Source organism: Zerene cesonia, chromosome 4 (assembly GCF_012273895.1).
Source record: "Zerene cesonia ecotype Mississippi chromosome 4, Zerene_cesonia_1.1, whole genome shotgun sequence".
NCBI classification, from domain to species: Eukaryota; Metazoa; Arthropoda; class Insecta; order Lepidoptera; family Pieridae; genus Zerene; species Zerene cesonia.
The window spans coordinates 1,059,414-1,072,699 of NC_052105.1; the positions used below are offsets into that span (position 1 = coordinate 1,059,414).

General features: G+C 33.4%; 2 protein-coding genes across 2 annotated transcripts; both read right to left on the minus strand.

The window, feature by feature from the left end:
- Window positions 1-2,139: 2,139 nt before the first annotated feature.
- LOC119839699 lies at window positions 2,140-5,159 on the minus strand. Its single transcript, XM_038366118.1, has 4 exons — window positions 4,864-5,159; window positions 4,446-4,794; window positions 4,072-4,284; window positions 2,140-3,513 (listed from the first exon to the last, which is right to left on the minus strand). Exons 1-4 carry the CDS (start codon window positions 4,879-4,881, stop codon window positions 2,207-2,209), a joined length of 1,887 nt encoding a protein of 628 aa, XP_038222046.1. The 5' UTR covers window positions 4,882-5,159; the 3' UTR covers window positions 2,140-2,206.
- A 1,914-nt stretch (window positions 5,160-7,073) lies between these two features.
- LOC119839760 lies at window positions 7,074-12,873 on the minus strand. The gene is made up of 7 exons (XM_038366200.1): window positions 12,732-12,873; window positions 11,665-12,624; window positions 10,565-11,570; window positions 9,339-10,474; window positions 9,145-9,253; window positions 8,883-9,016; window positions 7,074-8,800 (listed from the first exon to the last, which is right to left on the minus strand). The coding sequence occupies exons 1-7, from the start codon at window positions 12,871-12,873 to the stop codon at window positions 7,074-7,076; spliced, it is 5,214 nt and encodes a 1,737-aa protein (XP_038222128.1).
- Window positions 12,874-13,286: the final 413 nt, after the last annotated feature.

Below are 13,286 nucleotides of genomic sequence, written 5' to 3' on the forward strand. Positions count from 1 at the left end.
CAAAAATGAGTTTGAAATCTTTATTCCTAAAGTTCAAATTACACTGAAAGACTTAACTCACAGTGAGTTATCGTACCTTTACTTTATTATTTAGTTAATTTATGGAATATCATAGTTTCCTGTAAATATTATAACGAAATATAATATGAGAAGTATGTACTCATTGTTTATTCTGTTTATTTATGCTGATGCTTGAAATTTTTTTTCTTTCAATTTAAGGGTTCCGTACCTAAAGGGTTAAGACTTCTCTGTCTGTCTGTCCATCAGTCACTAGACTGTATCTCATGAACCGTAATAGTTAGACATGTGAAGTTTCATATTTTATGAATTTCTATTGTCGCTATAAGCACAAATACTAAAGAACAGAATAAAATAAATGAGAGGGCTCCCATACAACAAACGTGATTTTTGCTCTATGATGATAATGGCAGACGTACGACGTAGTAGAGTAGAGAGTAGTAGAGTAGAATTGGATGGGTGTCCAATTATTATTATAATTTCCGTTTAGGCTTCTTTGTACGGAAACCCTTAACGTTGCAATACCGACTCGCACTTGACCGATTTTTTAACTTCTCTTTCCTGTTCTGTAAAATTCCTAGAACCTCATTTTATTTTATAATAGCCGCGAACCAAACTAATATTCATATAGAAAATTGTAACTGCTACTAGCACTAGGGGATGCACAGCATGCTACATTTGGATTTACTCGTGGAAACCTATTAGAATTGGTATATATTAAATGTTCTACTGGCTGGCGTAAAGTACCTTCCATTATAATAATCTGAGCGAGAGAGTAAATCCCAAATGGCCTCTTAGGCTTCTCTGTTATAGTATGTGTAGATAAATACTACAGAATTGTCATAGATGTGATCAATATAAAGTAGAGAAGTAATTAAAACGTCTGACCTTTGGAAAGAAAAAGAACGCAACTGACATAACTAAAATGTTCCAGCATAGTGACAAATGGAATATCTTCTCTTTCTTTCTTGCCGAGGGACTTAGAATCATACAGCTCCTCTGCACAATCCTTATTGCCCTATATATTTAAAAAACATAGGACTTGTTTGACATGACGCACAAAAATCAATAAATTATATCCCGTAAAGTAAAACCCTCCCGCAGAATTTTTCTTTGATTATATTTAATGAATTGAGTGTTATTACTATGAAGTAATAATACAATACATGAGTATTATGGAGCCGTAATATGCATATTATAAAATCACGTGTTTTTATCATACTGAAGTTCCTGCATTGCTATAAATACGTACTCATGTTAATATATATATATACCTGTAGTTTTGCAATAATTTTTTCATTTACGAATATTATGTTTATTGGCGTAATTCAGAGGAAGAAAAATCAAAAAATTTAAGTGCAGACATTTACTAGGTAGCTGATTTCTGAATAAGTAGGTCTATATATTACGATTGTATGTAATGTATTCCTTATGATTCTTTAAATGAAACGATTCTATAACCTTCAGCAGCTTTACTTATTTCGGCTTTTACATCTACAAGTTCAAAGTAAGTAATATCGTTTGATTTAAAGTTTTTATGATTACATCTGTTGCTGTTATATATTATAATACTTTTAAGTATTGTTCTTGTTATTGTGTAAATGTCACGTGTTCGTGTGGTGAGCGTCGCGCGAGTGTACTTAGCGATTATAGATTGTTTACGAACTTATTTTGTTTTATTTTTGCCTTTTCGATCGGGATAAAAAGTTGCCTATGTGTTATTCCAGTTGTCCAGCTATCTACGTACCAAACTTCATGGCAATTGGTTCAGTAGTTTTTGCATGAGAGAGTAACAAAGATACATACACATACATCCATCCTCACAAACTTTTGCATTTATAATATTAGTAGAATTAAGGCATGCTGTGACTACATCCCAGAATGTTGAAATGAACGCTACCAAAAACCTAACAAAGTTCATACTTACATGGTTAACATTAAAAAAGAGGAAATGAAGGAAAAGTCAAAAAAGTTTGTACAACAATAATGTAGGTGTATGTCTGATATGTACCTAAAAGATCGTCTACAATTAAATTTATTGGCATAAACGTAGCCTATACTATATTGTAAGTCACGCACACAACTAAACTCGTACAGGAATTAATTAAAACAAACATTTTCTATAATCTGTTTTTATTACCTATTAAATTAAATATCACAGAGCTTAATGTACTTTCTTGCTCATAAGTTATAACTCTTTTGATTCGTCACAAGCAAGTGTAATAGACGTGGGTGCATCTTCCGCCTCTCGGCCGAGCCAGGCCTCTTTAAACTCAACATCTAGTTCTCCATTCTCAAAAGTTTTACGTATCTCATCCTCGTCGAACAAGTTCATTTCCATATCCTTTATCACTGGGACGTGATCCGGAACCCTGTGCAACCTCCTCCACGCCTTCGCAAAGTTCGCTATTTTCGTTATCTCGAACGGTTTCTTCTTGAATTCAAAGGACTTGGACCATTCGTGCAACCTTTGAACGCTGTCATCGTCTACTGAGGGATAGTTATAATCAGGGACGAGCGTGTGTCTGGTTATATCGCCTAAAGCGCTGTGCATTAGAATCTCGAAATTTTCGCCTTGTTCGTTCATAGCTGTGCCATTGATTGTGGTGACTAATCGAGCATTGATGGGCTTGTACAGTTCATTACAGAGCAATTGTTCCCGCGCCTCGTGCAGTACCGACAAGATGCTCGGAGGTCGGTAGGGTATGGTCACGCCGCCATCGGCGTTATACACAAATCCACTTTTCTTATAATTGGGCACGACGCACATGTCCTCACACCACGGGCTGCTCATACAGACCAGATCTCTATTCACATCTAGATTGCATTTATTCAAATATAATGGTGGAAATTGCATCCCATGAGTCCACCGCTGCACCGGCTCTATTTTGTAACTCCTGTAATACCGTAAGTCCAATTCGAATAAATGATGATCTGTTCCAAAATAGATATAGTCACTATTAACAAACTGTTTTGCAGAGGTTATGTCATTACAATTGTACTCATCCACTGTGTTCCTTACTATAGTGTAGGGATTGAGAAGTTGATTTGTCCTTTTATCATATAAACAGATTGCCTTCTTTGTTACATGTAGGTAGTACGCCTTTTTGCCAGCTATTACAGTATTCCAATTATCAACATAGTTACGAATAATGCCTTTTAATAAAATTTTTTTTCCCAACAAAGTTTCAGTGTTAATTAAATACAGATGTTTGTCAATTAGACAAACATTTAAGACTTTTGTGTTAAAATTATCAAATGATATGGATGTGTAGGGTATATCCGAGTCCAATACTGTTATTTTCTTAATAATAATCTGGTCATTATCTGATGTTATTTTGGAGATAAATATTTTATTTCTTGTTCTAAAAGCTATAACATGGTCCTGACATGATGAACAAGCAATCTCAAACACATTGTTGCCTTCACCACATTCAAAGCTAGCAACATGTTCTGATTCAATAGTTACACCTTGTTTGTAGAATTTTCTTAAATCTGAAATAAAAATGTGAATGTAAAAATGATTCTACATATGACAATTTTCTAACTTTGGTTTGATCCCTGGAATACAAAAACGTCAAATGATGATGTCTAATATGCATACAATGCTGCTCTCTGCACAAAACACAAACATCATAAATGAGAAATTTTGATGAATAAAAAGAACGAATATGATTGTGAGGCAGGATTCAAACCTGTGTCACTAGCCATACCACCTGTGATCTAGCCTCAGCAATTAAATTTCTACTACTCTTTCGGTTTTGTCTCTATAGCATCTATTGAGAATATATGATCAGACTATTCCTATTCTTCAAAAATTTCTCATTTTTAAAGCATTTGAATGCAATAATCCAACAAATATTATCAATTCAAAAGGTTGTATGTATGGATGATTTTTTACAGTCACATAAAAATCTCTAAACGGATTTTAATGAAACTTTACAATAATATTGCTTAGTCTTATACTGATGATGCTGATTGCTATGGTTGACATTAATACATGCTATTATTGCCAGTGGGTTCATCCACGAAAAACTGTTAAATTCCACTTACATACAGTAGAAAATTCAGCTGATAGTATATAATCCTTGCCATCATAACTAATGAGGTGCAGGTTCCCAGAGCCAGCATAGTACCAATTATACCTGAAGTTGAAGTATGGTTCTGGATCTTTTTCTAATAAATTTGCTATTGTGACTATAAATTTTGGACACCTAACAACATCTTCATTGAGCTTTTCTAGTTTTTCATTTGCTCTTCTTATCACTGAAAAAAATGTCACCCGTTAGATTGTTAAACACATTTTATGTTACGAAAATACAACACCAATAAATAGCCGTTAATTGTAATAAGCAATGCTAGGTGATGTTCCTAAAATTTTCAATGAATCTAAAAGCAGTTAATAAATGTATTTTTCATATACAAACATGCAGAGGATCTCGCAGTGGTTAAACATTTCTTCCAATCTCGCTTTTTTTTCATGTAATCAGATACAGGATCAGTTTTATCTGCATGACGGATATCTGTTATGAATTTTGGAGGCACACACTTATATGTAAATGGCTGGAAATAGCTGGAAAGAAGCTGGCCATTCCAATCTTCACTGAAACCATTCAAAGGGTATCCAGGAATATAACAATGAAACCCATCAGTTTTTGTCTGTAGCAGATTTCTACAGTAAAAGGCGAAAGCTTCTTTGTTTTTATGAGGAAGTTCGTCCAATATCCTTTTCACTGGAGCAGTATTGTCGAGATCTGCTGTAATTTTTTTCCTTTTCTGTAAATAGAAGAGTAATGTATACGGAAGGTTTTAAAGTAATGGACGTTTTAATTGTCTACAATTTACCTTCAAAAATAGGGACATGGTGCGGCACTATATCACACGTTAACAAACTTTTAATATTGGTTTCTGGGCACAATTTTTTCACATTTAAACAACGCTGACAGGGTTATTTTGTACTTTTCCACAGCATATATTCGGTATATAATCTACATTGAACATTAAACAAGTAATATTAATATACTCAAAAACTTACTCTGTACTGTTTACAGAGTAACTTAATATAGTAGACTATATTGGACCATTGAATGCATGGGTATATTTAGTTAAATAAATCGTGCCTTGATCTTTTAGTTTAAATATTATGGTTTGCTAGCAATGTCAGCTGGCAGTTGACGGTTGACATCACAGTGAACAGTCGCTGCCACAACTTTTTTCAAAGACTGCACCATAGATTATATACAGGACTGAACTATTTGTTAATTGCTAAGGCAGGTAAAAACATTACAAATTTAAATAAAATAGGTAAGCGTATAATCCGAAAAAAAATATGGGTATAATCGGAAAAATTGGTTGTAAAAGTAATTGTAAAAAAGACGAATAAAAAACCTACTAAAGCAGATGATTCAAAAGCCCGGCAATTTGGCGCGCTTGGCGTGAGTTGTGACGAGAAATTTATAATAACGACAACGACAAAGCCTAGATTTTTTTTTTAATTATGTACACCCTAAGAAAAGTGTAAAGGTCTTTGGGGGTGTAGCACGCATATCGATACTTACCTTAAAAATGTATTATTACCTAGTACATTTAATGTTAGGCCGTAAGGAATTCAGCACGAAATCAGTTGCTGGCTCCGGGTTCCACCGGGTTAGTTTCCAGCTACCATAGACTTGGCATTATCAAATTTCTATTTAAGATCATACAAGGAACTGCTAAAAACTTTAGGGTGTAACAAACCTTTTTTAACGACACAAAAAAAAGAATCCTTTGCGGCGGTATGGCGATTTGAATTCGTTGAAGAAATGAAATGGCATGTTGAAGAGACTATTCGACGATAATTAGGTGTATTATTTTAATTTATTTTGCTTCAGGTTGATTTTTTATCTGTTTTTTTTTTATTCATGTCTTTCTTCATGCCTTTTCTTAATGAACAACAATCAAATTAAACAGGAACTTGTTACTTTCGTTGAAAGTTTCGAAGTTTGTTGAAGGTTTTGAAAGAATATTATATGAATATTGACAATGATTATACATACAATTAAATTACACTTACATTACTTACAATACTTCCTCAACTTACATATTTATTTTTATCAAAGTACAAACATAAAACGTTTGCAAAAGCTATACGAATGTGCACTCCAAAATTGGATAGTAGTTGATCACTTTTTATCACGTAAATTACGTATACACAAACATACAGTCACAATAGCAAACACACACACATGCACGCACACACACGCACACACGGGAGCGCGCGTGGCCACTCAACATCCCACACTAACATATTATAGCTCACTAGGTGCGCCCCGCGTTTTCACGCGCGCAAGTCCTTATCCCGTAGGAAAATCGGGATAAAAAGCCCTTACGTTATTCCAATTTTCCAGCTGTTTACGTACCAAATTTCATCGCAATCGGTTTAGTAGTCTTTGCGTGAAAGGGCAACAAACACACCTACATCCTTACAAACTTTCGCATTTATAATATTAGTAGGATTAGTAGGATTCTTACAACTAACAAATTTATTTAGTTTTTTTTTTTCCATGAAGTAGACATAAAATGTAATGTAACATCGTTTTAAGGAAGAAGCCACCGACAACCGAAACACAGTTCCCAACTAGTTCGGTAGTCAGTGGGTCGTATAAAAGATTTAATTACTTTATTTTATATCAATAAATATTTTTTCATTTTTCATCAGTAAGGCGATTTGCAGTCCAGACCGGAGAAGTATGGCATTGCGCTTTAGGAAAATACAAGACATTGTGTTCCGTTGTACCGTTAAATTTTTAGACCCTTGATGAAAACCGCCATCCTGATGCAAATCGCAAAATACGGTGCACCGCCGCGGTTAGTAACCGTTTGATATTGTGATTCAAGCATAAAAAAGCACACAGATCTGTATGTTATTCAATTATTAAGAGAAACAAGACCAGACTTTAATATCTATGTATAATTTATTTTTTTCAGATCATTATAAACGTCAAAGTTGCACTTAAATTTTTTTACAAGACCCACACAATAAATAATACAAGTTTCATACAAATAGGACACAATTATTATGAACTATATAAAATTTCAGGAAAGGACAATGCAGCAAAAACTGTCATTACGAGAATAGAATACACAGTTACTAAAATATCTCTTTTCATTTTAATCATGGGATCAAATTCTAAGTGATCATTTATAACTTCTTTATTTCTCGGACTTTTTTCTTCCGATGACTCGCATTGGATTATGAAATTTTCATGCTTTTCAAATTGCTTTGCATTTTCTTCAGTTTTATTTGTAGTTGGTTTCGATTGAATATCGGGTAATTCTATAATTCTATTAATTGAATTGCAATCGTGTGCTTGATAATCTGAAAATGAATATAAAGACTGTTCGGAGGGTTCGCTGATAACACCGATGACAGAGCCCGTCACATTAGTGCTATGATGGACTGTAATAGGAAAGAATCGAGAAGGTACTTCTGTGAACGTGTGCACATATTCAATGCCTGAAATGCTAACGTTCACTTCCTTATCCGAACGTCTGGGAATACTATTTATCAATGACCTATAATTAGCTAAATTAGAACTAGGTAATAAAGCACATAAATTGCATTTTTCTCTAACATCTTTTAAAGAGTCGAAAGATAGGGAATTTTGGGGACTGTGATCAACTGAATACTCCTGTAATTTTGCATTTTTCAAAATGAACTCTAATTCTTTACACTCGTCATCATTAATATGTTCATTTTTGGTGATGTTTGTTTGACAAGAAGTTATATTTTTAATTTCGTTGAGTAAACCTACTAAAATATCTAGAGATGTAGTATCTATTTTATTTGAAATGAGACTTAGTCTGGATTCATTAAATTCTTCCTGTAAAATTTTGGATGTTTTCGTAACATTTCGTGAACTTCCCTCTAGTCGTACGTTTCGCTTGTCTTGAAAAGTATTTTTTTCGGTAGCATCTGTTTCGTTTACTTGTGCTCCTTCATCTTTTTCCAAAAGTGTAGGTGTCTCGTAAAAGCATTGATCAGTTTTATTTGATTTAATGTCCGACGAAATACTCCGATTTTCTTTTGAATGTTGACTGTCCGATTTAGCTTCTACAGAATCAGTTGTTTTATTAGATGTGTCTAATTTATATATACTAGGTACAGCATATCCAACTGTTGCGAATTGTTTCGGAAAGTTTGCAAATGTCCAATCAATAAGTGATTTGGAATGAGTAGGTGTATACAGCTCCGTTTTAGTTTTCGACTTTGGTTTAGTAAAATTTTGTGATAATGTAGACTTAACAACGATGGAACCGGCATCACCAGAATGCAAAACAAAAACTTGCTGCAAAGAATGTTTAGGCGTTAATGTTAGATTCTTAATCCGCAGACGTTTTTGAAAAGTAGCTGCCGATAAACGGCGGTATAATGCATTTTCTAGCCGCTGTAACTCTGTAGTAGAATTAAATGGTTGAATATCGTATGTGATAAAATCGATATTACTATTGCGATAAGTTGCATTATGATTATTATCTGTAGGTAGACTTGCTACAGCAGTAGCGATACTTTTATCTCCGAATATATCAATTGGAAATTCGGTATTTGATGTAAGTTCTTCATATTGGTCCATATTTTCAACAAATGCTTCGTTTAAATCGTCCTTGCTTCTTGAAGTTTCTTTTTGTTCATTAAGGCAAGTCAATGCAGGAAGAGTTGTATTTATCATTGTATCAATCATATAATGTAATTTTTTTCCAAGCGTAGTAGATTCTTCTGCGGTTCGAGATGAAGTTACAGATCCTGCATAAACATATAAAGTGTCATTCAGGAATCAGGAATCGTCAAAGATAAAAGTTTACTTTAGTTTTGATAATTAATCTACCTATATCAAGATCAGTTGGTATCAGCGGTACTCGTGACTTTTGAGCTCCGATGAAATCTTTTAAATCTCGTAACTGCGAACTGCGTCCATAATGGTTATTTACATACGATTCCACCGCGACCATCTTCTTAATCCTAAAAACACATATTTTAAGCTTCATACAAGTTGGACACTTCGAATTGATTTAGATCAGTTCTTAAGTAATTAATTATTTCTACATACTGAAAGTAATTTAATGTATAATATAATAAAAATATCTTACAATGTTTTAGGCGCTTCTGGTATGTTTGGTTTATGGGACGGTCCAGTCGCTGGCAATGGAGAACGTTTATGATTTCCATCGGGGCTGCTACTTGACGACCGTCTAGAGCCTTTCAAGCGGAATAAATATAAAATGATTTTTATAAATAATTAGCTAATAAATGTAATGCGATATAAAAATTCACCTTTACACACCTAGGGGTGGTACGGCAGAATGAGGTTTTTGTGATAATTCTAATCTTCGTTTCTGTCTTACGTTAAATGCTTCTCTTCTATCGATCACTGTATTATTTGTAACTTTTTGCTGTTTATTTAAAGTATTTCTCATATTTCGATTCTGATATTGTTCATTATGAGCCTGAATATAAGATTTCTTAGGTTGTGCTAAACTATCAAGTCTTGTATGTGTCTTAGGTGGTCCACGTACCGCCTCACCTCTAGCTTCTTTGACTTCGTCTAATATATCCGCAACTTTCCTTCTATTCAATTTCTCACCTGGTTTTTCATCAATAGATGTCTTTATATTTGGCACTTTCGAAGTTTGAGCTATTGTATTATGTCGTGATTTTCTTTCTTTTGGAGTTGAAACACGTGAAATAGTTTCATTGTTTTTTGGGTGTTGTTCTTGGTGAAGGGGTCTTTTGAAGGTAACTTGTCGACTACTATTCTTTTGTTCTGAGTCAAGCTTTTTGTTCGGTTTGGGGTCATTTTTAAGGCGGCTCTTTTGAACGTTTTCAAATTCATGCAGTAGTTGAGAAATAGCTTTTAAAGGATTTTCAGCAATTTTATTCATTGGACTATTTAGCTTTCTTCGGTCCCTTTTTGATTTATTGTCGTTTGATTGTGTTACTTGATGTTTGCTATCAATGAGCACTTTTGGTTGTACAGAAACGGGTATTTCACTTTTTTTGATAACACTCTTTTTAATTTGTTGATCTTTATTGGTTCTCTCGAAACTAAAGCAGCTTGGAATTGATGAAGTTAAATGATGTTTTACACTAGTTCCGCTGTCACTAGCCTGAATACTGCAATGATATCGCTTCTCATATTTGTCCTCACCATCGCTGATTTCCATACTTGGTTCCAGTTTTTTGACTGGATCTAATTGAAGTGTTTCAATTTTTCCAGGTTTTTGTATAAGATCATATATTTTATCGATACTTTTTCGACATTCAACTGTAGGTGCACAAAGCTGCTGATGTTTTTGCAATTCTTCATTGCCTTTGAAGTTGATTTCCTTTGGGGTATTAGTGGGAACTATATTTGTGATACTTCGTCTTGATTCACACTGCGTAGTTTCCATGTTGATGTTCACTATTTCTTCATTATGGCTGAAACAAAAATATTATTTATGAATGTAAATTTATATAAAAAATAGCGTTAACTCTCCATATAGATATTTATGGATATGGATATCTTACTTGAAACATTGCGATGGAACGTTTTTTTCGATAGGATGATTATTCGATAGCGTTGGACTAATAAGGTCTTTCAGCAAGTTTAAATTAGAGCTAAAATCATCTGAAGCTACTGATGTAGCGGCAGTGCATTCGGCAGTATTGTCAGTTTCTGACATTTGTTTCATTTGTAAACGCATTACTTCAGTATCAGCATCGTCAAGATAATAACTATGATTAATGTATATTATCTTATCCTTACTCTTGTTTAATTTTGGAGATTTCGTTTGTGATTTTTCATTTGAATTTTCTAGTTCAACAATAATTTTTAAATCTTCGTTATTCAACTTTCTTTTATTTTTAACTTCGTTGTTTATTGCTTGCCCATATATAGAGTTATAAAAAGATTTATTAGTAATTGATAGTTTCGTAACCGAACTTGATGCTCGAGCCATAACAGCTCCTTTGAAGTATTTGTGTTTAGATATCTTACAGTTTTCACTCAAAGCTTTTTTCTTATTTTCACGTCTCTCGCGAATTTCAAGTAGCCTCTTTCTTTTCTTCTCTTCCATTGCACGGGATGCATTCTCATAAGGCGATTTGATTCGGACTTTCGAAGCTGACTTTTTCTTTTTAATTGGGATTTCACTTTCTTCCGGTACCGGTGAATTCATAGTTAAGCGTTGCAGCGTGCAATATAATTCATTTGGTGATGTAATACAAAAATTTGCTTCAGTCTGTTCATCGTTGTAAGTTTTAGAATCAATAACATTTTTATCAGGTAAAATAAACGTGTCTGTAAAATCTATATTACGACGTTGTGGTGATATACTGCTACTTATATCAGTATCAGTACCAATAAGTGAATCTTCAAACGTTTCTTGCGATTTATTTGTAAATATACTTGATTCATACACAGTCTCTTTAGTTCCTTCATCATCTTCGTTTAATTCCATTATTTTAGATGAATCCTCTTTATTATGATCAGGTGTATTGTACATTATTGATAAAGGTTCAGATGTTATACAATCTGGCAACATAATTAATGCAATTACACTATGTGCTATAAATATTGAAATTAAACTTAATACGAAACAATCACCGCTTAATAATACGATCCTTACCTTGGATAGATGTTTGAGGGACAGTTTGCAAAATCATAATAGAGTCCAGTTTGCTTATAATATGGCCTGAATCAGATTTTTTTAGTTTAAGTACAACATCAACACGTGACTGCGTATCGTGATTAACAGATTTGGATTCCTTTTTGCAATGAATTATTAAATTGTCATTATACTGTTTACTGAATAACTTGTAGGTTCCACAAATTAATTTTGGAATTTCGACCACAATTCTTTTCTCCAGTAACTTAGAGAAGGATCTTACATCTACTTCCGAGTGAACTGTATCCTCCCACATTATTTTAAGACCACTTAATTTTGGATTAACTTTTAAAGGAATGCTAATTGAATTTGCCAAAACATTTTTGTTGTCATCTTGTCCTTTACAAACGGGATCAACAACCTCTCTCCACTTTTTCTTAGCTTTATCCGTCAAATAATCCCCATTGCTAATTCTTTTAAGATGTTCTATTGTATGTTGTACATATGTGATGACGCTATCCATGTAAAAATTGTAATTATCTTCAAGCCGTTTACAGCAAATATAGTCGAGCAATGAAGTTGGAAAGATATTAGAATTATAATTTTCGGGAATAAAACTGTTCAACTGGTCTTTTATAAAGGGGTCCTTAAAAAGGAAATGTTTATTATAAGATGATGTTAAATTGGCCGGTTTCATGGCAATATTGCCATATTTTTGACAGAGATTAGTTTCGTAAGATGATGTATTGTTTATCAAATCTATTCTTTCTTTGTTTATCATCATAATGTTCCGTATGTCTTCAGTGCTATAAATTTCACCAATGTCGGAATCATCGGTGTCCTGATCATCATTATAAATTACGGTTTCCACATATTGGTTAGATGGTTTTGTTTGAGAATATTTTGCCTCAGTCATAAGTTTTGTGCCGATATCTAGATTTTTATACAATATTACTAAGTCGCTCGCTGTAAGAGTTTCACCTGCAATATGATAAAGCAATTAATTTACTGCACTTCGATTTAAAATTATTTCATTTCTACAATATAATATGCAAATTTCCATATTTTGTATGAATAAATAAACTCACTGCTGGCGTGGTAGCGAGGATTGTCAGCCATTATGTCGTATAGTTCATTAGCAGTTTCGTATTCATGGTAAGAGTTGCGTCGATCCCCATCCTCTCCAATCCCTTTTGTTTCTTTGCCCTCAGACACTCGTCCTATCAACATTTCTGCTAGCACATAAATTTATCAAAACAATTCAAACGGATATGAATTTTTAATAAGTAATAAATTCTTAAAAAACACTAGTACAAAATCGTCGATAAAATTGTAAATTTTAAAGTCAGCCAAACTGTTAAATTATGTAGTATTGACAACCTTTTGAAATTCGAAAAAAATCTCTATTGCCAAATAGAATGATAACAAAATATAGCAAAACTCTTTAAAGTACGTTTAAGTACACAAAAGATTTAGCAACCGAAGCCGAACTAAGATGGTCCTATACTTTGGCTTACAGAACTATCCCCGCTGAGTTATATTTCTTAAGTACTGGCACAATCCTACTAATCCTACTAATATTATAAATGCGAAAGTTTGTAAGGATGTGTGTGAGTTTGTTGCTCTTTCTTTTCATGCAAAAA